At 40.1% G+C, this 26,183-nt stretch overlaps 2 protein-coding genes across 2 annotated transcripts; one reads left to right on the top strand and one right to left on the bottom strand.

The window, feature by feature from the left end:
- Positions 1–359: 359 nt before the first annotated feature.
- LOC110531522 (butyrophilin subfamily 1 member A1) lies at positions 360–25,854 on the top strand. Its single transcript, XM_021614735.3, has 11 exons — positions 360–629; positions 1,007–1,086; positions 13,730–14,068; positions 18,825–19,115; positions 20,256–20,375; positions 21,762–21,788; positions 21,926–21,961; positions 22,050–22,097; positions 22,224–22,250; positions 24,038–24,067; positions 24,231–25,854. Exons 1-11 carry the CDS (start codon positions 568–570, stop codon positions 24,761–24,763), a joined length of 1,593 nt encoding a protein of 530 aa, XP_021470410.3. The 5' UTR covers positions 360–567; the 3' UTR covers positions 24,764–25,854.
- LOC149980784 (uncharacterized) lies at positions 7,220–8,163 on the bottom strand. The gene is made up of 5 exons (XM_090183660.1): positions 7,968–8,163; positions 7,816–7,877; positions 7,647–7,733; positions 7,516–7,557; positions 7,220–7,447 (listed from the first exon to the last, which is right to left on the bottom strand). Exons 1-5 carry the CDS (start codon positions 8,068–8,070, stop codon positions 7,220–7,222), a joined length of 522 nt encoding a protein of 173 aa, XP_090039786.1. The 5' UTR covers positions 8,071–8,163.
- Positions 25,855–26,183: the final 329 nt, after the last annotated feature.

Raw genomic sequence — 26,183 nt, 5'->3', positions numbered from 1 at the left:
AGAAAATAGTAAAAATAAAGAATAGAATCCTAGAATGATTAGGTGTGTCCAAACTTTTTACTGGTACTGTATATATTATGAAAAACGTTTTGTTTTCTCTCGAGCTGTTTATGACAATGAGTTTAATGATTAATAACCACCTATATATACTTTGGCTTGTTGGAATTAAAAAAATATACATAATAAAATATTCCACTAACAGTCACTAGATTAATTGTCAAAATACATTTAAACCTGGCTTCATGGTTAACTAACAATTATAACATTCACAGCAGGATAACCACATATTGTAACAAACTGGTGTATTAGAGAAACTGACCATGAACTGCTCTCACATTACCCCTACAGCAGCCTGTAGAGGGGGCTTGTGTACCATACATCTGGGAGCTACAGTATGCAGACGTTATACTTTAACATACATGATAAATGAATCTAAAGAATATTAATACATATGTACATGTTAAAACAGCTTTAACAGTAACTGAAAACCATACTATATTCTGTCTTTTGAAATGTGTCTTCCCTCCTAAATGTCCAAGTGGGTGTGTAATACAGTATTGATGGAAAATGAAAGTGTTCTCATATCTACAACTGACTCTCCGGTATACTTTCCTGGGACCAGCAGTCAGGTAAGAGGCTCTAGTGAAATAATGGCTAAAACATTTTATTTATAGGTATTTTCTTTTTCAAAAGAAGTTGGCGTGTATAATGAAAATGTAAAGGTGGATTTTTTATGTCCCGTTACATATTTCCATTGTATATTTTGACCATACCTTTAGTCTTGGCATTGAACTAAAACACATTGCTTCACTTCTATTTGTTTCTGTGCTTCAACTGTCATAAATGTAAACACAATATTTGAATTATTACTTATTTTTTGTCAGCAAACATTACTCAGATGGGACTGTGAATTAAAAACAAACCAATGCTTTAATGCAACTGGATATATTATGTTATGACTTGGGAAATGCAATGATTAACAGAACATGGTTTGTTTCCCTGACAGACGCGTAATGGAACCTTTGATTCACAAAGTCTGTTTGCTAACTTTCCTCGTCGTCTTCGATGCCACTTCATCTGTTGCAGGTAATAAATATTATAAGCATATACTGTATTAGTCCAGGCATATGTAAAAACGATGTTAACTTTTTCATAAAAGCATGAATCTTGGTACACTTGTAAAGTTTGGGGCCCTGAGAATTTTCAGAAAGGGAGACATTGCAAAAAACACCTCCTGTGGCAGCCGTTTTGCTATTCCTCCATCGCCTGACAATTTATCTTCCTTCATATCTGCTGAAGTAAACTAATAAAAGGCGATGTCTTCACCTATGTTTTAATGGTCAAGGATGACAATGGTGCTAAGTGCAACGTAATGAAAAGTTCTGATTATTATGCAAAGGTGAACTTGGGTTAAACCATTGAAAATAAATCAAAGCTGTTTCTGACAACATACACAACAGAATATTATGTATGTTGTTGATTTGAAAATTGGATTTAAAAACAATTCTTTACATAATGCTTGAAAGTGAAGCTCAGTTTGGGGTTTTCATTGATTGTGATGTTTTGTGGTCCCATGTGGCTCAGTTGGTAGAACATGGTGCTTGCAATGCCAGAGTTGTGGGTTAAATTCCCACGAGGGCCATGTATGGAAAATATATAGTGACATTACAAATTTGAAAACAAAAAAATATTAAGTTATCTGAATTTCTTTGATATGGCCAAAAATAACTTTTTGATAGAAAAAAAGGCCTACAGGGGTACAGAATGATTGCATCCCTTAATAAAGATGAACAAAAAAGACTAAAATAAATAATACAAATACTGAGCTATATTGTGTGCTTAATGTTTAAATCATTAAGGCACTGAGTGTACAAAACATTAAAACATAGACTGACCAGATGAATCCAGGTGAAAGCTATGATCCATTATTGATGTCATAAGTTAAATCCACTTCAATCAGTGTAGATAAAGAGGAGGAGACAGGTTAAAGAAGGATTTTGAAGCCTTGAGACAATTGAGAAATGGTTTGTGTGTGTGCCATTCAGAGGGCGAATGGGCAAGACAAAATATTTAAGTGCATTTGAACAGGCTATGGTAGTAGGTGGTTTGTGTCAAGAACTGCAACTCTGCTGGGTTTTTCAAGCGCAACAATTTCCTGTGTGTATCAAGAATGGTCCACCACACAAAGGACATCCAGCAAACTTTATACAACTGTGGGAAGCACTGGATTCAACATTGGCCAGCATCCCTGTGGAATGCTTTCGACACCTTGCAGAGTCCATATCCCAATGAATTGAGATTGTTCTGACCCCTATCAAGAAGATAGGGGTCAAAATGATTGGATCCTCTGTTTCCAAAACCCAGGTACCCTCCCCTTGTGAGGATAACACCACAAGCCTTTTTGTAAGATGTTCTATGAGATTGGAGAACAGATATAGAAGAATCTTAGACCATTCCTCCAAACATGATCTTTCCAGATCCTTGATGTCCCTTAGAGAAAAAACACATAATTTCACCTCGCGTATTTGACTCAAATTGTGTATTTTTATTTATACAGTAAATATACATTTTGTCCTCACCTGAGATTTTAACTCAAAAGCGTTTGGTCACAGTCATTCCAATCTTCCTGCTACACCACCATGTCTGTATTCATAATTGATTTAACCTGTATTCATACACTTTGGACTTCAAAGTGATAGTCAGCTTTGTTAAAAATACACATGAGGAAAACTATTATATTTATCATAGTGATACAGGATTAGCATTGAAACGGAGTAATATGCCCCACCAACGTTAGACTATTATACAGAAAACACTCATTAGCCTGCTGAGACCCATCAATACATTTTTGCCACACAAACCACTGTATTAAGTCCTGTTGTCCCTTTGGGAGGACAATGTGGGGTTTTCAATGATATCACATGTGTGGGGGTGTGAACTTGACAACTTTATCTTCCTGGTTCTTAAAGAAATGGCTGCCTTCAAAATTAACACATTTTATGGACATTTGAAAATAAGTGTGTGTAAATATTAATTATCATTTTTACTTAGTTTGATATTCAAATTGTTTCTAGTAAATGAATATCTCAGGAGTAGTTAAGTGAGTTGTCAGGACTGTAATATGTTTTTTCACAATAAATAATAGATAAGGAAGAGTAAGAGCTTATCAAGAAATGTCCTCTGTAGTGGACATCCGGATGCCACAACGACACTGAACAAGAATATAAACACAACATGCAACACTTTCTAAAGTTTTACTGAGTTACAGTTCATGTAAGAAAATCAGTCAATTGAAATAAATTAATTAGTTAATTAAATAAATTAATTAGTCCCTAGTCTATGGATTCCACATGACTGGAAAGACAGATATGCATCTGTTGGTTACAAATACCTTTAAAAAAAGGCAGGGGCATGGATCAAAAAACAAGTCAGTATTTGGTATGACCACCATGTGCCTCATAAAGCGTGACACATCTCCTTCACATAGAGTTGATCAGGCTGTTGATTGTGGCCTGTAGAATGTTGCCCAACTCCTCTTCAATGGCTGTGTGAAGTTGCTGGATATTGGCTGGAACTGGAACACGCTGTTGTTCACGTCAATCCAGAGCATCACAAACATGCTCAATGGCTGACATGTCTGATGAGTATGCAGGCCATGGAAGTACTGGGATTTCCAGCAAACTGAATTTCCTGCTGCGCCACCAGGTGTGTGGCCTCATATTTATTGTCAAGAATACATTTCTGCACTGCTAAGAGTTGCACAGATTCAAGTCAATAATTGTGCAATTATTTGACAACACCAACAGGGACACTTGACTTTAAGTGCATAAATACTTTCGGGATATTAACTTTCGATCTGGTGTGCGTTAATGTCTCAGCGGTGCTTGGTAAATTGGTAGCTTGCTAACGTATTCACTTTTATTATTATGAATATAGTGCTATTTCTATGTGTATTGTTGTTTTTTTATTACCATTTTGAAATGTATTTAACTTAGTCCTGCATGTTGCAGTTTGGCACCTAATAATTTCACTGTACCCTGCAATCACACCTGCAACCCTGTACATGTGACTATTAAACACTGAATCTGAATCTCAAAAATAAGAGTATGGTTACAGTACAATGTTGTTACAGTACAAAAGGTACCTACAGAGGTGCACATAGGAACAAACATGGTACTGGTTGATATATTTTAGGGTACATGTGCAGATAATCTAATATAATGGTAAACAATGTACCCAATATATTCAATGTAAGGTGTAATCATTACTGCACTTTGGGGACATTGTGCAGTCAGGAACTCATTAGCATATGTGGGGGCATGTTCTAAAATATGTTGTATTTGATCCAACCATTAGTGGAAATGTTGTACCAGTTTAGGTTGTTTATCATTATGTGGCACAGCTTTTGACAATGTCAGTTCTGTCAAGCAAGTATCACGGCACAAGGTGAGACCCAAATGCAGACACAGGAGGCAGATGGTTAGAGTCTTACAATGTTTATTAATCCAGATCAGAGTCCAGGGGCCTGTTGCACAAAACTAGGATAAGGGATTAAGCCAGGATATCTTGGTGATCCTGGCTCAATTGATCCGTAATCCGGTTGCACTAAAGATGGATAGGGGGCAGGAGGATATGTTATGGTATAAATTACCATGGAGATTTATTCTGTGGAGCTAGCCTGCTCCAGACCAGGCTAAATTCCAGGATCTATTTAATCTCATCCCTAATGTCAGTCAGCAGTCACCACAAATGGAAACCAATAGTTATTTCACTGCTCACTATACATTGTTATCACATATAACTAGACCCACTGTTATTTAAACGTTTGTGATCATTAATTTCAATGATTTTGGATAAAAAATGATTTTTAGATGATGTTGCTATCATTAGATAATTTACAGTTTCCCATAGACTATAAGGCTATATATAAAATGCTAGAATATTAGGGCCACAGAGGGGAAAAAAACACAAGTCATAATATTGTAACCAGTTGTTTTAAAGGAGGACAGTTGTTAAAATGACAGATGTGGGGCATTTCGTGAAATTGTACTTCAGTATGGTTTCATAAACAAAGACATGCTGATGTGCCAGAATATTAAGTATCACATTGTCATAAGTATCAAAACTGTAAAAACAATATGTAGCTTTTCTGCAGAAAGAACCAGCCTCATAAATTTATGACTTTATCCTTTTTCTTCAGTGTGGCCCTAGTACTCTGTCATATAAACAAATACACATTCCATATGAATATAAAAACACAATGTGTAACATTATGTTCCTTTATTGAATAAGGACAAAACAAAGCAGGTAAACCATCAGCTCCTTTCAAAACTGAAGTCACAGTGACTCTACAAGATGGAAAGCACAGAATCTAAGCATATTATACAAAATGATACATATACAGACCTTTGAATGTGTATAACACACCCTGCATGTCTGCACACTAAAATAAATGCAGGACAAATCCATACACATCAACTGAACAGACAAATGAATGGATGCAGTAGCCTCCCTGCAGCCTTGTATTACACACAGTATACCGCACAAACATCATAAGAGGCCAAATTCGTCAAAAAACGAACCCAAAAAAACCCAAATTCCTCTGCCACCGCAGGACATATTTAACCAAAATTGAAAGCACACATACTAACTAAAATAATTCAACACATATTGGTCCCTCAGCAGCCGACCACTGTCGTCATCAGGGAAGATTGCCGGATTGTCCCAGTCCATGGCTGGTGGCACTCTGGGGGCCCTCTCCTTCCTCAGGCAGGCCACATTGTGGAGGACAGCACAAGCCACAGTAATATCACATGCCCTAACAGGGCTGACCCTTAATTTGTGAAGGCAGTGAAAGCGTGCCTTCAGGAGGCCAAAGGTCATTTCAACTCTGGCCCTGGTCCTGGCATGGGCATGGTTGTAGGCCTGCTGTGCTTCCTGGGGGTCTGTGAAAGGTGTCAGGAGAAAAGGCTGGCAGCCATACCCCCTGTCTCCCAGCAACACACCAGAGAATTCACCTGTCAACACAAAATCTCATCATTACTACCTCATAAACACAGTGATATTCTTGACACAGCCATGATGGTTATAAATAGGGGTTGTGTGGCTTACCTTGTGATAGGCACTGATAGATTTCAGAGGCCCGAAAGATTCTGGAGTCATGGACTGAGCCAGGCCATTTTGCCACAACATTGCTGATCACACAGTCAGAATTGCAGACCATCTGAAATCATAAGATGAGGAATATTACACCAATCAATGCACATCACTGGCAATGCAGAGTGTTCGTCAATGGACAATATCAAAAAGTTATGTTCACCTGAACATTAATGCTGTGAAAGGATTTCCTATTCACAAAATCGGCCTCATGGGCACCTGAGGGGGCTTTTATCCTTATGTGTGTGCAGTCCACTGCACCAATGACATTGGGGAAACCTGTCACACAAAGTAATGAGTATCCTACTATGTGTTAACAGTTGTCCTGTAATTTGTAGATCCTCTTACCTGCAATCCTATAGAACTCCTCTTTGATGTCACAGAGTCTTCTGTGGCCAGGGAAGGAGATGAAGACATCTGCTAATGCTTTGATAGCCAGACACACACTCCTTATTGTGCGGCAAATTGTGGCCTTGTTCAGCTGTTCTGCATCCCCCACTGAGTACAGGAAGGCTCCACTAGCAAAAAAGCGCAAGGCCACACAAACCATTTGCTCCACACTCAGTGCATGGCTCCGTGCAGTGCGGTGCTTAATCCTGGGACCCAGTAGTCTGCATAGATACCTGATGCCATCTGCAGAAAACCTGTATCTTTCATATAGATGGTCATCAGGGAAGGCCAGTGGGTCCAACCGGTCCCTGAAGACCCTTTCTCACCTGAAGGCTCTCCTCAGCACAAGTGCTTCTTCATCCACCACATCTCGCACGAATGGGCATGCCATTGTCAGAGCAGAAAGGAACACACAATTTTGGGCCTTCATATAGGCTAGTGGCCACACCTGGTGCTGGGGGGGGTGGGCAAAAGAGGGCGATGCCTTATAACGATGACTTGGTTGTACTGATTGCTGGGAAAATAAAAAAAACCTTAGAAAGATGCCACCGTCCTGTGTGCTCACAATAAGAGCTCATATGTCATGGCTCACTTGACTTTACGAGAATATACCTAATTTTTATTTTGAGCTGTGTCATCTTCTTGGAGCTGGGGGAGGAAAGAAAAATAATGATTAATACATTTGTGTTACAGTTAGCATACAGTGTACATTGAAGGCATATCTCACCTCCCTCTCAAGTTTTTTTATTTCAAGGTCCAGTTTCCTAATTGTCCTCTTTTTTATTTCGAACTCCAGTGCAAGATTTTCCATCTTTTTCTTCTTGTACTGAATGTCTATGTCTGCCAGTTCTATTTGGCACCGGAGGTGGTTGCCATACAACTTTCTGATAGCTTGTGAGCTCTGTGAACACAATACAATTAGCGCAGCTGGAATTTGGCAGGATGTGGTGTCCTTTTATTAATACGCACTATGTTGCCAGGCTGGTTTTCCCACTGTATAGCATCTGGGTCCTGTAAAAGAAATTAGATTTTTTGATTTTGATGAGGACTCCTCACCATTGTAGAGTAAATAGTACTTTCACAGTCTTAACATGATATGCCTCATGCCTTCTGGAATCCAGAGAGATGGTCTCCTCCTCATCATCGTCTCCATCATGTGCTGTTGCTGCTGCACTGGGGCCTTCACCCTATCACATTTAATCGGATTCATATTGAAGCTAGTAGACAAGACATGCCAGGCCTACAGTATGCCTTTGATGGAGTACTCACTGGATCAGCATCGTCTGGTGCTTGTGCTGGTGGCTCTAACAGGAACACAGTGCTGCCAGACACTGCAAGGCAATAGGTAAACCAAAGTCAGACAGTCCAAATTGATTCAATATGAATGTGGTTGTATCCCATGTAGAGATGGAAGGACATACCTTGAATGAAGCGGGTGGCATCTTGGGAGGAACCTATGCTCGTCTCTTTCCCCCCAGGGATCCCCTCTAAGACGGGCCTGCCTTTATTTAGCTCCAAGGCCATGTCCTCTGCTGGGGTAAGGTCAGCCTTTGGTGACCCACCACCCGTGCCTTGTCTGTGGGTATTCTTTTTCACTGCTAAAACAGTACAGACAATGTGTGAGCAGGCACCTTCTGGGTACAATATATGCTTGTGCTTTGTTAAATATTAGTCAGGGACCATACCATTCTGCAGAATGTTCTTGTATTTGATTTTGACCTGCTGCCATGTCCGTTTTGGCCCGTTCATGTTTAATCTACACACACACACACACACACACACACACACACACACACACACACTTAATGGAGTCACACTGCAAAAAATTACTTGGTATTTTTGTCTTGTTTTCAGTAAAAATATCAAAAATTGTATCATAGCTTTATACAGTGTGATGGAGTTACTTTACACAATTTCACTCATATCTGCAGTGCATTTCAATAAAAAAAATTAACCGTTTCATAATTACAGTACAACTGCATTTTTGGAGATGTGAATTAAATATTTGAATTGTAATTGTGATGTTTCAGCGGAGCGGTGAGTGTGTAATTGTGCACTACTTACGCATTCAGGCGGTCTGCAATACTTTGCCACGCTTTTTCTCTTTGCTTTATCACTGTGGCGGTGTTGCCTTTCTTCTTAATTATATCTTTTACCTCCTCGTATGCCTCCATGAGGATTTGTGCTTCCGACGGGGAAAAGTACGCGGCTCTAGTTGCCATGGTAAATCAGTTAATCTGTGATCTGTGGCGGGGTCTATTTGAGTGAGCCGTGAGCGCGCACCTATCCAGGATTGGTTTCACCTGGCTTAATGAATCCGTGTCTGCTCATCCTGGCTTGGTCTTTGTGCAACCAATTAAGCCTGGACGCACATGTTTTGGCTTCATTGAGCTCAGCTGAGTCATTTATCCCGGATGTCTTAATTCTACTTTTGTGCAACAGGCCCCAGGAGGTACAGAGTGGCAGACAGGCTCGTGGTCAAGGCAGGCAGAATAGTCAGGCAGGCGGGTACAGAGTCCAGAAACAGGCAAGGGTCAAAACCGGGAGGACTAGAAAAAGGAGAAAGCAAAAAGCAGGAGAACGGGAAAACTGCTGGTTGACTTGGAAACATATAAGACGAACTGGCACAGAGAGACAGGAAACACAGGGATAAATACACTGGGGAAAACAAGTGACACCTGGAGGGGGTGGAGACAATAACGAGGACAGGTGTAACTGATCAGGTTGTGACAGCAGTACTGTTAAGAGATTGCAGTATGTTCCCAGTAGCATTTTGGCAGCTGGTTCACAGAAAGTTGAAGTTACATTTTTAATAACTTACTTTTAAATAGTGATGTGGAAATGAAGCTTCGAGAATTTCCAGCCAATTGTGTTGAAAATAGGGTCATTACACAAGGCTTTGATGTACACTAGTGGCATCTATCTGCTGGTGAAAATAATTTAGAATAGCCAAATTACTATAGATGATGTTGCACACGCCGTAGCACGTGCTCAGGGAAGCCTTTTTGTCTTCTAACGAAACCAATACCAAACCAATCAGGTGGTTGATCAACGAAACAAAGCTTTGGACTGATCACGTGGTTCTGATACAACTTTCGGCACGCTGCTTCAAAATAAACTGCCTAGCAATTTCGACACATGTTCCAGAGCTCTGGTATCACAAACGTAGCATCACTACTGTTAACACTTATATAAACCTTTAACAACACTTCTAAACCAATATTGTAAAGGCTTAATGTTTAAGAAGACTAAAAATACAACATTAACTGGAATGACATTCCCTCTTATGGGACACCGAAAATACATAACTGAAAGCCACGCCCACAACAAGCTACACCTGCAATCTTCTGATAGGCTGCCACTGCTACGGATTGCTGCCAATCAGCAAGTGACACCCATGTTGTCAACAGAAGAGTCAGTGAAGGCACAGTAGGTTACTGGCAAGGACTGCAAGTTGCCTACATGTTGCCATGACATTACTGGAAAATGCACACTAAACTCTTTACAGTGCAATACATTACAGACACATTCTCCAACATAGTTTGCAGAACAGACTATTTTAAAGGAGGTGCTCAAGTGGCATTGGTATAACCATCAAACACTTAACTGCTACAACACGGTTGCCACAAATACACATATATTTGACCGTGCCCCCAAATATGCAAATGAGCCCCACATTACAGTACATTGCCCCCATCTATCAAAGCACAGTGACGGTTGCATCTTACATTTAAAATATTGGGTGGAAAAATGTCCAATTATACCTACAATGTACCGAACTGTACCATGTTTAATTGGGGACACTGCCCTGTGTATTGGGGACACTACCCTGTGTAGGGTGCCGTCTTTCGGATGGGACGTTAAACGGGTGTCCTGACTCTCTGAGGCCATGGCACTTATCGTAAGAGTAGGGGTGTTAACCCCGGTGTCCTGGCTAAATTCCCAATCTGGCCCTCAAACCATCACGGTCACCTAATAATCCCCAGTTTGCAATTGGCTCATTCATCCCCCTCCTCTCCCCTGTAACTATTCCCTAGGTCATTGCAAATGAGAACGTGTTCTCAGTCAACTTACCTGGTAAAATAACGGATAAATAAAAAATAAAATAAAATATGAGTTCATATGTGTACCTGTGAAGTTTACCTATGAGTTTTTTGTACCCCAGGGAACAACACTTTACCCTAACCATGCCCTTGTTCTTTGAGAGAGTGTTAATACATATTCCAAACAAGGAGTATGGATGTGGTGGCAATGCAGAGACATTGATGCACTCAACCAATAGGTTGCAAGTTCAAATTGCTTATGCATTCATGTATCCTCTATGTCAAGTGTCCTTGAGCACTGCTAGTTTTCTATTGATGTGATGTTGGTTGCAATAATTTGACAATTATTAACTTGCTTCTGGGCAGCTTTTATCAAAGTCCAGACCTGTTTTCTTGCCACTAAGTCTGTAGCTCTTGTCTCTTTCAGGCTCGTAGACCTGGTGGTGTAGCAGGACGTGTAATAAAATATTTCAGGTTGTTAGTGATCAAGAGATCACAAGTTCAAATCCCATATAAGTGTTGTCACAGTACAAAATAATGCAATATTTGTTTTATGATCATTTAAATCAGAAGACTGAAGCATGATGTAATTGTATAGAAATAACACCTTCAGGTTAGTATATACAGCACTTTAGGCAAAGTTCAAAAATGTATTCTTTGCAATATATGCATAGCCAATCTTTTTTATGTCCACAGACCTGGTGGCACAGCAGGAATTTCGGGTAGTTGTCAACCAAGAGGTTGTCAGTCCCAAGTGAGGTTGTCCCAAGTAATCAGCATACTGCAGCTTCATGTCCATTAACACCTTAACGTAGCTGTAAAAATATAGTAACTTGTTTTAGATTTAATGTATTTTCACCGCACCTAGACAAAACCTCCAGTGGACCATGACACAATGCTCTAAGGACGTCCTGAAAACCGTCTGGGGGACGTCCCTGGAATAAACCTGGAAGTGATTCAATCAAATGAATGTCAAATACTGTATGCCTTTTAAAAACAAAATATTTGACACCTGTGTTTTCACATGTGCCAAACATTTGTCACGTGTATTTTCATGGTATCACATTAGTTTCACAAGATCACATTGTTACATGTGCTGTCATTTGTAGTTTAATGTTATTTAACCTCTGTTGAAACTAGGCAAGTAAGTTAAGATCAAATTATTATTTACAATGACAGCCTATGAACAGTGGGTTAACTGCCTTGTTCAGGGGCAGAACGAGAGATTTTTTACCTTGTCAGCTCGGGGATTCGATCTAGCAACCCTTCGGTTACTAGCACAAAACTGACCACTAGGCTACCTCACATTTTGTCACGTTACCATAGTAACGTCACATTAAATCACATGAGATCACATGTTGACATGTAAAATTCATGTGGTTATGTTGTAAAATATCATTTGTTTGCGCTTATGGACTGTTCTCTTCAATTCAAACCAATGGGGTTCATGTCTGGAAACTGGGATGGCCATTGCAAAATGTTCATTTTGTGGTCAAATAACAATTTCTTTGTAGATTTGATATGTGCTTGGGGTTATTGTCTTGCTAGAAGATCCACTTGCGGCCAAGTTTCAGATCCCTGGCAGAGACAACCAGGTTTTTGGCAAAAATGTCCTGGTACTTGATAAAGTTAAAGATGACGTTGATCTTAACATGGACCCCAGGAGCACTGGAAGCAAAATAGCCACATAACTTCAAAGATGCACCACAAAATTTCACATTAAGGATGAGGTATTTTCTGCATATAAATTGTTATTTGTGCGTTACCAAAGAGCTCTATTTGTATGTCATCTAACCATAGCACTGCCTGGAGTTTGCTAAACGGCTTTGGCACTTGGATTGGAGCCAGTGCTTTGGAAATATCACACAAAAATAGAGGTCTTTTGCAACTCACACAAGCATTGAGTTTGGCCTTCGACAGAACAATGCAGAGACATTTAAAGAAAGCTTTATGTAGAATAAACATTAGAACCTTCTGTAGACTTTGTGTCACAAGAATTTTTAATCCCAATGATAATAACTAACAATCAATAGCTCTGACCAATTCCCGAGGTTTGTAAGACCATGGGTATAATAATAATTAGTCAAACACTCAGCTTATGCAAAAGGTTAGTAGAGTTTATTCAGAGTACGTTCTAAAGTCAAGAATACAAAGACATCCATTTTATAGCTGCGCACGTACTTCCATACAAACAGTAGATATCCTACGCACATACATACACACACCAACAGTAGGTATCCTATGCACATACTTTCACAAACAAACATTAGGTATCCTACGCATACACTGTCGTGCTACCCAGCCGACAAAGATTAGGGGAGGCTGTGAGAATCACTCCTTGTTCTCCCTCAAGATAGGGAGACCCTGGGAAGTACCTCCCGTCCTTTCCCCAATTTCTCAGAGGCCCTAGCCAGGTCGGCACCGAATTCTGCTATGACAGTCTGTGTTTAAGATACTATAAAGACATATATTGTACATACTTATTGTTTTACCCTAATTCTGACTAAAACTACACATTTATTACAATTTCCCTGACTAAAACTACACACATAATTTGGTTAAATTCCATCAACAATTTGTTATAGATTTTCACATGTTCATAGTTAGACTGTTATTTTCATGTCATATAGTAAAATACTGTATGTATTACTTACTCTTTCTTTGAGCAAATGTATTAGTATAACCTGTTTTTTGCATACAATATATATATTTAGGATCTTATTTAGAGACAGTTTGCTACAGCAGAAAAATCCTGCAGCAAAAGGAAATGTGAATGACTATACCATGTGGATTGTAATTAAAAATGTTTTAGGGATTGATACATGTTTTGTTAGGACAAATCAGGTCTGAAACTTCAAAGTGGAAATTACAAACTTTAAAATCTGGTTTGCGTTTTCTGCTTTGTGGAAAAATGACTGTAGATAAGTATTTGTATTATTATTTTATACAGTCTTTTTGCTCATCTTTATCAAGGGATCATATTATGTTTTGGGCACTGCTGGTTTAGCACTGGTAAAAGGGAACTGTGAAGATGTTACTGTCTTTGTGCTCAATATGAGCTGCTCTTAACTTTGTGACCTTCACACGCCATACTTCACACCTTCTGTAACACCTTCTCCTCTCCTCCTCTCTCCCTCCAGACCTCAGCCTCATAGTCCCTCCTGACCCTGTAGTGGCCTCTGCTGGGGATGACATCATCCTTCCCTGTAATCTCTCTCCTCAAAGTAGTGCTGTTGACATGGATATCAGGTGGTTTAAGGAGGGAGACTTCACTAACCCCCTGTATTTGTATAAGAGCAGAACGGGGGAAGAGGGGGAGGGCTATAAGGGCAGAGTGAGTCTGCTCACCCAGGAGCTGGAAAGAGGCAATTTATCGCTGCTGTTGAAGAATGTCAAGGTGTCAGATAAGGGACGCTACAAATGTCAGGCCAGCCGCTTGGATTGGATCCAGGAACCAGCTGTTGTGCTACAAGTTACAAGTAAGAGAAGCTTATCAAGACCCTAACAAGTGTCCAATTATCAATGGTGTCAATGTCAATTTCAACCGTAGACAGAATTGGTTAAACAGATCTGATTTCAACATGCTGAAGAAGAGAAGCCAACAGTAGATGATCAAGTCTAGGCAGTAATCAGAAGTTATGATGGAACCATCTGGTTTTTCTATTGATACCCTTCTGATCGATTAATCTATTAATCCAAGATGGCATAGCAGTCAGACGTCTTTGTCCTGTCGTGTCCCTTATATATTTTTCTTCACATATCTTTTAAAAGTATTTTCCTAAACCTCAACTTCTAAATACTCTCCTGCAACCCGCCTCACCCAATGTGGAGTGGATCTGTTTTTTTTCAAAAGTATTTCTATTTACTTCGGATCTGGATTCCCTCAACTGAAGCTAGCCAGCTAACTACCTACCAGCTATCAGTCAGCAAACCACTGCTATCGGTCATCAGCTAACCTTTAGCTCTGAAAGCTCTCGCCAGTTCGTGACTCAAACCAGAGCATAGCGGACCTATTTTTTTCTCTCCATATCCCCGGATTCCTACCTCAATCTCTGAACATTTTCATCTGGGTCTTCACAACTAGCTAACCGCAATTCCAAGTGACTAATCCTGGCTAGTGGAGCAAGCGCCAATTAGCCTGAAGCTAGCCCGGCTTGGGCTCCTGGGCTAACACCGAAGCCCACTCCTGGGCTACAATATCCGGACCCCTTCTACTGCCGGTACGGGGCACGGAACCCCGCCGATCCTCTACGACTGGAGTACCGACATAATCTGCCTGAGGATTCCAACAGGACCCTTAGTCGCGATGTCCGCTGAAGGCTTATTCTGCTAACCGTGGCCTGCTAGCTACCTAGAGCTATTTGGAACCTTACTAATCCACGACTGGTCTATCGACGTCACCGCACGAAGAGGCAAAAAAATACTTACCTCCATCACGACGTCCCACAAAAGCCATTCTGCTAACTTGTTTGCACCGGTCTGCTAACTGCTAGTTTGCTAGCCCCGGTCTGCTAACTGCTAGCTTGCCTGCCCCGGTCAGCTAACTGCTTGCTTGCTAACCCGGTCTGCAAACTGCTAGCTTGTTAGCCCAGGCCTACTAACTGCTAGCTTGTTAGCACCGACCTGCTAACTGTCTGAATCGCCGTGTCTCCAGCCAGCCCAACCACTCACTGGACCCATATGTTCACTTGGCTACGCATGCCTCTCTCTAATATCAATATGCCTCGTCCATTACTGTCCTGGTTAGTAATTACTGTCTTATTTCACTGTAGAGCCTCTAGCCCTGCTCAATATGCCTTAACCAACCATGTTGTTCCACCTCCTACATATGCGATGACATCACCTGGTTTAAACGTCTCTAGAGACTATATCTCTCATCATTACTCAATGCCTATGTTTACCTGCCAAGTACTCACATCCTACCTTACTTTCGTCTGTTCCTCTGTTGATGTAGAGGTTAATCCAGGTCCTCCAAGGCCTAGCTCCACTCCCACTCCTCAGATGCTCTCATTTGTTGACTTCTGTAACTGTAAAAGCCTTGGTTTAGAAGCCTACTCCCTAAGTTTGTTTTACTCACTGCTTTAGCACACTCTGCCAACCCGGACGTCTTAGCTGTGTCTGAATCCTGGTTTAGGAAAACCACCAAAAACCCTGAAATCTCCATCCCTAACTATAACATTTTCCGGCAACATAGAACTGCCAAACTGGGCTGTGTTGCAATCTACTGCAAAGATAGCCTGCAGAGTTCTGTATTACTATCCAAGTCCGTACCCAAACAATTCGAGCTTCTTCTTCTAAAAATACACCTTTCCAGAAACACGTCTCTCACTGTTGCCGCTTGCAACACCCTCTGCCCCCAGCTGTGCCCTCGACACCATATATGAATTGATTGCCCCCTTCTGAGCTCGTGCTACTTGGTGACCTAAACTGGGACATGCTTAACACCCCGGCCATCCTACAATCTAAACCTGTTGCCCTCAATCTCACACAAATTATCAATGGACCTACCAGGTACCACCCCAAATCCATAAACACGGGCACCCTCATAGATATCATCCTAACTAACTCGTCCCCAAATACACCACTGCTGTTTTCAATCAAGATCTCAGCGATCACTGCCTCATTGCCTGCATCTGTAATGGGTCTGCAGCGAAACAAACGCCCCTCATCATTGTCAAACGCTCCCTAAAACACGTCTGTGAGCAGGCATTTCTCATCGACCTGGCCAGGGTATCCTGGAATGACATTGACCTCATCCCGTCAGTAGAGGATGCCTGGTTATTCTTTAAAAGTGCCTTCCTCACCATCTTAAATAAGCATGCCCCATTCAAAACATTTAGAACTAGGAATATACGTAGTCCTTGGTTCACTCCAGACCTGTCTGCCCTTGACCAGCATAAAATCATCCTGTGGCGTTCTGCATTAGCATCGCACAGCCCCCGTGATATGCAACGTCTCAGGGAAGTTTGGAATAATTATACACAGGCAGTTAGGAAAGCTAAGGCTAGCTTTTTCAAACAGAAACTTGCATCGTGTAGTACAAACTCAAAAAAGTTCTGGGACACTGTAAAGTCCATGGAGAATAAGAACACCTCCTCCCAGCTGCCCACTGCTCTGAAGCTAGGAAACACTGTTACCACCGATAAATCCAATATAATTGAAAATTTCAATAAGCATTTCTCTACGGCTGGCCGTGCTTTCCACCTCGCTACCCCTACCCCCGTCAACTGCCCGGCACCCTCCACAGTAACCCGCAAAAGCCCCCACCATTTCTCCTTCACCCAAATCCAGATAGCTGATGTTCTGAAAGAGCTGCAAAATCTGGAACCCTACAAATCAGCTGGGCTAGACAATCTGGACCCTCTCTTTCTAAAATGATCTGCCAAAATTGTTGCAACCCCTATTACTAGCCTGTTCAACTTCTATTTCGTATCGTCTGAGATTCCCAAAGATTGGAAAGCTGCCGTGGTCATCCCCCTCTTCAAAGAGGGTGACACTCTAGACCCAAACTGCTACAGACCTATATCTATCCTACCCTGTCTTTCTAAGGTCTTCGAAAGCCAAGTTAACAAACAGATTACCGACCATTTCGAATCCTACCGTAGCTTTTCCGCTATGCAATCTGGTTTCAGAGCTGGTCACGGGTGCACCTCAGCCACGCTCATGGTCCTAAACGACAGCATAACCGCTATCGATAAGAGACATTACTGTGCAGCCGTATTAATTGACCTGGCCAAGGCTTTCGACTCTGTCAATCACCACATTCTTATTGGCAGACTCGACAGCCTTGGTTTCTCAAATGATTGCCTCACCTGGTTTGCCAACTACTTTTCTGATAGAGTTCAGTGTGTCAAATCGGAGGGCCTGTTGTCCGGACCTCTGGCAGTCTCTATGGGGGTGCCACAGGGTTAAATTCTCGGGCCAACTCTCTTCTCTGTATACATCAATGATGTTGCACTTGCTGCTGGTGATTCTCTGATCCACCTCTACGCAGACAACACCATTCTGTATACTTCTGACCCCTCTTTGGACAGTGTGTTAACTAACCTCCAGACGAGCTTCAATGCCATACAACTCTCTTTCCGTGGCCTCCAACTGCTCTTAAAAGCAAGTGAAATGCATGCTATTCAATCAATCACGCTTCTCACCTCCCCACCCGTCCAGTATCACTACTCTGGACGGCTCTGACTTAGAATGAGTGGACAACTACAAATACCTGGGTGTCTGGTTAGACTGTAAACTCTCCTTCCCGACTCATAATAAGCATCTCCAATCCAAAATTAAATCTAGAATCAGCTTCCTATATCACAACAAAGCATCCTTCACTCATGCTGCCAAACATAACCTCGTAAAACTGACCATCCTACCGATCCTCGACTTTGGCGATGTCATCTATAAAATAGCCTCTAACACTCTACTCAACAAATTGGATGCAGTCTATCACAGTGCCATCCATTTTGTCACCAAAGCCCGATACACTACCCACCATTGCGACCTGTATGCTCTCGTTGGTTGGCCCTCGCTTCATACTCGTCGCCAAACCCACTGGTTACAGGTTATCTACAAGTCTCTGCTAGGTAAAGCCACGCCTTATCTCAGCTCACTGGTCCCATAGCAGCACCCACTCGTAGCACACGCTCCAGTAGGTATATCTCACTGTTCACCCCCAAAGCCAATTCCTCCTTTGGTTGCCTTTCCTTCCAGTTCTCTGCTGCCAATGACTGGAACGAACTGCAAAAATCACTGAAGCTGAACAGCTCACAGATCACAGCACCTGTACATAGCCCATCTGTAAACAGCCCATCTATCTACCTCATCCCCATACTGTATTTATTTAATTTATTTTGCTCCTTTGCACCCCAGTATCTCTACTTGCACATTAATCTTCTGCACATCTATCACTCCATGGCCTATTTATTGCCTTAACTCCCTTAACTTACCTCATTTGCACTCACTGTATATAGACTTTTTGTTTTATTTTTTTTCTACTGTATTATTGACTGTATGTTTTGTTTATTCCATGTGTAACTCTGTGTTGTTGTATTTGTCGATTTGCTATGCTTTGTCTTGGCCAGGTCGCAGTTGCAAATGAGAACTTGTTCTCAACTTGCCTACCTGGTTAAATAAAGGTGAAATTAAATCAAAAATTTAAATCGAGACTGTCCTTGACAGAGCCACATAAAATCAGTTTTGGAATATCTTCCTGATTTATAAACTTCCTTCCATTGTGAGCAGAGCAGGGCAGTGTCCCCAGGATCTCCATGAGGAAGCACCACAGAGTTTTCATCCAGCTCAGCTGCAGCTCAGAGAACTGGTACCCAGAGCCTCACATGCTGTGGACGGACAGGAGTGGGAAGGAGATCACCTCAGCAGAGACAGAGAGACCCAAACAGAAGGAGGGGGGTATCCTGTACTCCATAACCAGTCACCTGAGAATAAGGATGGACCAACTGGAGGGGGTCACATGTGCGGTGATGTCAAAGGGCAAGGGAACCATTCTAGAATCAGCATTACAGCAGATGACTGGTGAGTTTAGGAACTGCGATGTAGGCCCAAGTAGCCAACAACAACTGTAAAAAATGCAAACCTTAACTAGGTTTTCACGCCCTGACCTGAGATATCTCTGTTTTCTTTATATTTTGGTTAGGTCAGGGTGTGACTAGGGTGGGTACGCTAGTTTTTGTATTGTCTAGGGGTTTTGTATTGTCTAGGGTTTTTGTATGTCTAGGGTTTTGTAGGTCTAAGTGTTTTTGTTATTCTATGTTGGCCTGATATGGTTCCCAATCAGAGACAGCTGTTTATCGTTGTCTCTGATTGGGGATCATATTTAGCTAGCCTTTTCCCTTTGGTGTTTGTTGGATCTTGTCTATGTGCAGTTGCCTGTCAGCACTTGTGTGTGTATAGCTTCACGTTTCATTTTGTTAGTTTGTTCAGTGTTCATTCTTTAAATAAATAAGAATGTACGCATACCAGAATGTACTCGCCTTGGTCAGATCCTCATAACGAACAAGACATTAGGGTTCTATTTTATACAATCTAGACACACTGTTGTGCACAGAGTTTTCTCTTAGTTTTTTGTAGGGCCAAGTGGAATTAGAGCCATACCCTAATACAAAACTGGGTCTAGAAAGAGTTGCTCTTCAGTCAGATGTTAAAGTGATATATCACTCCAACATTAAGGTTTGTCAGACATCATCAGACCTCAAAAGTGGTCTCATTTCAATTGTTCTGAGCCATCTGTCATGTACATTTAGGTATATGCCACAATCCCGAATGAATGAGAAAAATTAATGTAATTGTTATGGACTGCAGGTAAATCTGTGTCCTAGTCCTGGGGTCATAGGACGTGGAGTTCTCAGCATTATACCACTTTTGTTTTCTGAAAACATTTTACAAACTTGGATTGACGTATCTAATTACATCTGTAGAAACCGGCAAGTATAAGACAGAGAATGAGTCATGATTCCCAAACTAGGGACCATCAGCTTTAAACTCTTGAAACCATAAACACATTTTTCTAGCCAAAACTCAATCACAACCTAGTATTGCCCATTATTCTGTGTAATGTTACACTACAGTACATATGTTGTATATGTTGAACCTTATACATTTAGGAAATTGTACTGTAGCGGTACCCTAAGCTGACCTTACACCATCTTTTCACAGAAGAGTTCTTCCTCAGCAGTATGCCTGACCGGGTCTACATATCTGCATTTATTATTCCTGTTTTTTTGGCACTGGTGTGCATCACTGCATCTATGCTCTATGTCCTCCACCAGAGAAGAGGTTTGTCTCTCATTTTAATTACAGTGGCCATAAAAAATCTACACTTTTTCACATTTGTTGCCTGCAAATTAAATCTAAAAAGGATCACGTTGATTGTTTTTCCTTCAAACACAACCTACTCCACATTTTGAAGTGGAAGAAAGTTATAGAACATTTTCCAAATTAAGAAAACAAAATGAAGTATCATAATTGGATATGTCTCCAACCCCCTGAGTTAATACTTGGTGGATGCACCTTTAACAGCCATTACAGCTGTGAATCATTTTCAAAATTGCTCATTAAATTAGATTAGGAATCATTGATGGATGTCAATATTCAAACCTTTTCTTAGATTTTCAAGCAAATGCAAGTCAGGACTGAGGCTTGACCCCTCAGGAACACTCATCAACTCTTGGAAATACATTCTAGTGTTTCTTTGGCATAAAAATGTAATTGTCTCGCTGAAAAAGAAAACTCCAGGCTTAGGTTTTCCGAAGACTGAGGCGTGAGGCGTTTCCTCTAAGTTTTTACGTGTGATTTGCTCCTTTTATAATTATTTTGATCCTGACAAACTCCCCAGTCCCTGCCGATGACAAGCATACCCATAACATGATGCTGCCACCACAATACCTGAAAATAGACAGGGTTTCACTCCTGTTGTATTGGATATGACCCAACACTCTAGTTTTGTCTTGCAGTATTACTTAACAGCCTTGTTGCGAACTGAACGGAGGATTTGCAGTGGATTTTTTAACACTTTGTCATACAGGCCAGTAATGTGGAGAGAATGCAATGTTGTTGATCCCTTCGTATTTTCAAGTATTGTGGTAGCAGCATCATGTTATTGGTATGCTTGTCACCGGCAAGGACTGAGGAGTTTGTTTCAATCAACGGAAATATGAAAGGAGCAAAGCTCAGGAAAAAAGTTAGTGGAAAACCCACCTCAGTGTTCTGAAAGCCTAACCCTGGGATAGGGTTTAATTTTTTTCTCCGGGACAATTACACACGTTTTTATGCAAAAGACACACCAGAATATCTTTCCAAGAGGTTTTGAGTGTTCCTGAGTGCTCTAGTTACAGTCCTGACTTAAATCAGAGACAAAGTTTAAATATCGCTGTCCATCAATGATTACTGACCAAATTTTATGAGCTTGAGCAATATTGTGGAACATTTGTAGAATCTTAATGAAAATGATTCACAGCTGTTTTTTAAAACTAAATGTTTAGATTTAATTTAAAGGCAGCAAAATAAATACATAACAGGTAAAATGGGTGTAGACTACACTGACTTGACATGATTTTTGTTTAAAAAGGGGAGAGAGCATGTCACATGTCCTTGAAAGAACATCATATAATGTCATATTTGGCACAAATGTGTGTAATTATGAGAACATAATATTCCCTCCAGCTCTTCAGGAAAAACTGAAGCCGATGAGTAAGATCATATTTAAATACTCAAATGTTTTGGTTAAAGTAAAACATTTTTACAATTTTGATAATTCAATTTTGGTATAGTGTGTATCTACTCAACTCCTCCAAACAATTGTATTTGTTCTTTATTCATCATTACAGATGGCGTGAAGACAAAGTTAAAAGAGACAGAAAACGGTATGTCAAATCACTGTAAATATGGAAACTGAAGTTTTTCCAATCTTTGCAAAACTTTGATCTGAAAGATTGACATTCCTTTGTACAGAGAAAATCCAGTGTCTTGCAGAACTCAATGAAAAGGACAAGTTAATGGGTATGCTTCATGTGCTATTTATAGTTGATTAATCACTATGTTGTTTATACATTTAAAATCCGATTGATGATTTATTAACAAGTGTTAACAAGTGTATGTGATGTCAGTCATTTTTCATCCACACAGAAATAACTGGAACGATTCCGGATGCAGGTAACATTATGCTCCTTTCATACATATAAAACAAAAAAAACACAAAAAATAACAAATGTATTGCAAGAAAACACAAAGTACAGAACAAAATAGGAATCTTTTGACAATTAGCATTCAATGGAGGGAAAAGTACACACTAAATAACTGTAATAACACATTTCAACAAATAAGAACCCTTAATACAGGTAGACAGCTTAAGGCACTTACATGGTCATATTAACATATAATCTATATACAGTAGCAGTCAAACATTTGGACACATACTCATTCAAGGGTTTGTCTTTATTTTTATTTTCTGTGTTGTAGAATAATAGTGAAGACATCAAAACTATGGAATAACACATATGGAATCATGTAGTAACCGAAAAAGTGTTAAATTCTTCAAAGTAGCCACCTTTTGCCTTGATGACAGCTTTGCACGCTCTTGCCATTCTCTCAACCAGCTTCACCTGGAATGCTTTTCGAACTGTCTTGAAGGATTTCCCACATATGCTGAGCACTTGTTGACTTATTTTCCTTCACTCTGCAGTCCAACTCATCCAAAACCATCTCAATTGGCTTGAGTTTGGGTGATAATGGAGGCCAGGTCATCTAATGCAGCGCTTCATCACTCTCCTTCTTGGTAAAATAGCCCTTACACAGCCTGGAGGTGTGGTTTGGATCATGGTCGTGGTGAAAAACAAATGATAGTCCCACTAAGCACAAACCAGAGGGGAAGGTGCATCGCTGCAGAATGCTGTGGTAGCCATGCTGGATAAGTGTGCCTTGAATTCTAAATAAATGACTGACACTGTCACCAGCAAAGCACCCCCACACCATCACAACTCCTCCTCCCATGCTTCATGGTGGGAACAACACATTTAGAGATCAAGCATTCACCTGCTCTGCATCTCACAAAGACACGGCGGTTCAAACCAAAAATCTCAAATTTGGACTCAGACGAAAGGACAGATTTCCACCAGTCTAATGTCCATTGCTTGTGTTTTTTGGCCCAAGCAAGTATTTTCTTATTATTTTTGTTCTTAGTAGTGGTTTCTTTACCACAATTCAACCATAAAGGCCTAATTCACACAGTCTCTTCTGAACAGTACATTTTGAGATGTGTCTGTTACTTGAACTCTGTGAAGCATTTAATTGGGCTGCAATCTGAGGTGCAGTTAATTGCCGCTTTCTGAGGCTGGCAATTCTAATGAACTTATCCTCTGCAGCAGAGGTAACTCTGGGTCTTCTTTTCCTGTGTCTGTCCTCATGAGAGTTTTATCATTGAGCATGATGGTTATTGCGACTTTCCGGATTGACTGACCTTCATGTCTTAAAGTAATGATGGACTCTTGTTTCTCTTTGCTTATTTGAGTTGTTCTTGCCATAACATGGACTTGGTATTTTACTTCTGTATACCAACTCTACCTTGTCACAACACAATTGATAGGCTCAAACGCATTAAGAAGGAAAGAAATTCAAAGCACACCTGTTAATTGAAATGCATTCCAGGTGACTACCTCATGAAGCTGGTTGAAAGAATGCCAAGATTGTGCAGAGCTGTTATCAAGGAAAATAGTGGCTACTTTCAAGAATCTCAAATATAAAATATATTTTGTTTTGATTAACACTTTTTTGGTTACTGCATGATTCCATACAGTATGTGTTATTTCAATGTTTTGATATCTTCACTATTCTACAATGTAGAAAATAATACAAATGAAGAAAAACCCTTCAATGAGTAGGCGTGTCCAAACTTTTGACTGGTACTGTACATATAAAACCATTATTTACCTTTTTCTATACAGTTTGGACCTTAATGTTGCATCATCTTGCAGGTAATATATTTCAACTTTTAGGACTAATTTAATATTCACACACACACACACACACACACACACACACGCACACAAACTTCAAAAGTCAAGGTGTCAGAACTGCTTTGAACAATGAAATATGTATGAATATGCATGAAATTAAAAATATACTTGTTTAAAGTAGATGTGACTCTGGACCCTGACACTGCACACCCCAGACTCACAGTATCTGACAAAAACAAGTGTGTTAAGTTTGGAGACCTACGGAAAGAAAGCAGAACTGAGAAGAGGTTTGAGGAAATACGTTGTGTCTTGGGAGTGAAGGGATATGATACAGGTAGACATTACTGGGAAGTTGACCTGGGGGAGAAGACTCAGTGGAGTGTTGGAGTCGCCCAGGACCCAGAGAACAGAGGTTCAAACATCCAAATGATTCCAAAGAATGGCTACTGGAGCATCCGTTTGGATAATGGAGTATTGAAAGCAGTTGAACAGTCTTTGAAAGTCCTTCCCATTGAACTGAAACCTTTGAGGCTGGGGGTGTTAGTGGACTACGAGGGGGGAAATATAGTATTTTTCAATGTTGAGAAGAAATGCCACATCCACTCCTTCACCGGAACATTTACCAAGAAACTCTATCCATTCTTTGGTCCTTTGTTTGATTGTAAAAAGGAACTTAAAATCTCACAAGATATAACCCTTCAAGCTGAGAAGTGATCCTGTCGGGCCATAGCATTGTTTGTTTAATATTTGGTTACTACTGCCTGTGGTTTTATTAGTACTCTATTACTCCACAACTCCCCGTTTTCATTAGTAGTCTAAAACCCCACAACTATCTGTGGTTTTATTAGTACTCTAATACCTCCAAAACTATCTGTGGTTTTATTAGTACTCTAATACCCCCAAAACTATCTGTGGTTTTATTAGTACTCTAATACCCCAAAACTATCTGTGGTTTTATTAGTACTCTAATACCTCCAAAACGATCTGTGGTTTTATTAGTACTCTAATACCACAAAACTATCTGTGGTTTTATTAGTACTCTAATACCCCAAAATTATCTGTGGTTTTATTTGACGATGGGGAAAACAGCTGATGCACAGAGTGCAATGCGGATTATCTTCCATTGTTTGAGCATTTATTTAGCTTTGTGAAGATTGAGTTACTTTAATCTTTTTCTTCTTCTATCCCACACTGATCTGAGCGATGAGAGATGTGACGTTTTCCCCTTTTTTTATAGCTGTATTATTTCTAATGTTTTAGATGTAACTGTTTTGATTCTGTATATACTCATTACTGTAAAGTGAGACAATATCATTTGCTATAATGATGTATCGACTAATGTATTCCATTTTGTCAAATTCATTTGTCATATTAATATTTTGTCATGTTCAAATCATAGAATGACTTTATATTCCAGACTGATTGAACTAACATGTTGTTAGAAATATATGTAATGATAATATGGACACACTAGATCTTACACTGGATAGGCTTCACAGGGTGAATATATTGTGTCCAGTCTCTGGCTAACTAGCTTGCATTGTTGGTCATTGTAAAGATATCATTTTTTTTGTGATGGATGATTATTAAACTTGTCAAAACAACTACATAAAAGCCAATAGAATGTAGTTGTTTATCTCAATCCTAGTCATCAATAGATCTATAGATCTACATCCACATACCAATAAGATATGGTATTTTTCACAAATCAACAGCTTCACAAATCGAATGCTTGTTTAATGTCACAAGCAACAAACTACTGAAATAAAAATGTATAATACAGTAATAAAGAATATGGAACACAACGTTGATGCCTGGTTTGATGACAGCAAAGGATCATACAAATTAATCCACATTTCTTGATATTACTTAATTGAAAATTATTCACATAGCTTTATACCACGATAAGCTGTTGACAGACAGCTTATGTTTTTGTATGTTACCGTGATTGACAAAATTTGGATTGGTTTTGCATCTTTGTTCCAGAGTGAGATTTCTTTTTTGTTTTTTTTAGGTTTTATTTATTCGCAAAACGGTGTGCATGTGAGGTTGGAAGACCATACGGGCTGATATGTAAACCACACCAAAAATACAAGTACATTAAAAAAGTGTGTTTAATCAAGTAAACAAAGAA

Source organism: Oncorhynchus mykiss, chromosome 9 (assembly GCF_057628025.1).
Source record: "Oncorhynchus mykiss isolate SJ-2025 chromosome 9, ASM5762802v1, whole genome shotgun sequence".
Classification (NCBI taxonomy): Eukaryota; Metazoa; Chordata; class Actinopteri; order Salmoniformes; family Salmonidae; genus Oncorhynchus; species Oncorhynchus mykiss.
The sequence above is the reverse complement of the archived record's forward strand: the minus strand, read 5'-3'. Positions and strand labels throughout refer to the sequence as shown.

What these genes read in the sequence shown, in the direction of transcription:
- LOC110531522 (XM_021614735.3), top strand. Translation starts at nt 568, where the DNA reads ATGAAAGTGTTCTCATATCTACAACTGACTCTCCGGTATACTTTCCTG. An exon ending in GGAAAAACTGAAGCCGATGA is followed by an intron (nt 21,789 to 21,925) that starts GTAAGATCATAT and finishes TCATCATTACAG; the next exon opens with ATGGCGTGAAGACAAAGTTA. An exon ending in TGAAAAGGACAAGTTAATGG is followed by an intron (nt 22,098 to 22,223) that starts GTATGCTTCATG and finishes TCATCCACACAG; the next exon opens with AAATAACTGGAACGATTCCG.
- LOC149980784 (XM_090183660.1), bottom strand. Translation starts at nt 8,070, where the DNA reads ATGGCCTTGGAGCTAAATAAAGGCAGGCCCGTCTTAGAGGGGATCCCT. An exon ending in TGCCACCCGCTTCATTCAAG is followed by an intron (nt 7,878 to 7,967) that starts GTATGTCCTTCC and finishes ATTGCCTTGCAG; the next exon opens with TGTCTGGCAGCACTGTGTTC. An exon ending in TGGATTCCAGAAGGCATGAG is followed by an intron (nt 7,558 to 7,646) that starts GCATATCATGTT and finishes TTTCTTTTACAG; the next exon opens with GACCCAGATGCTATACAGTG.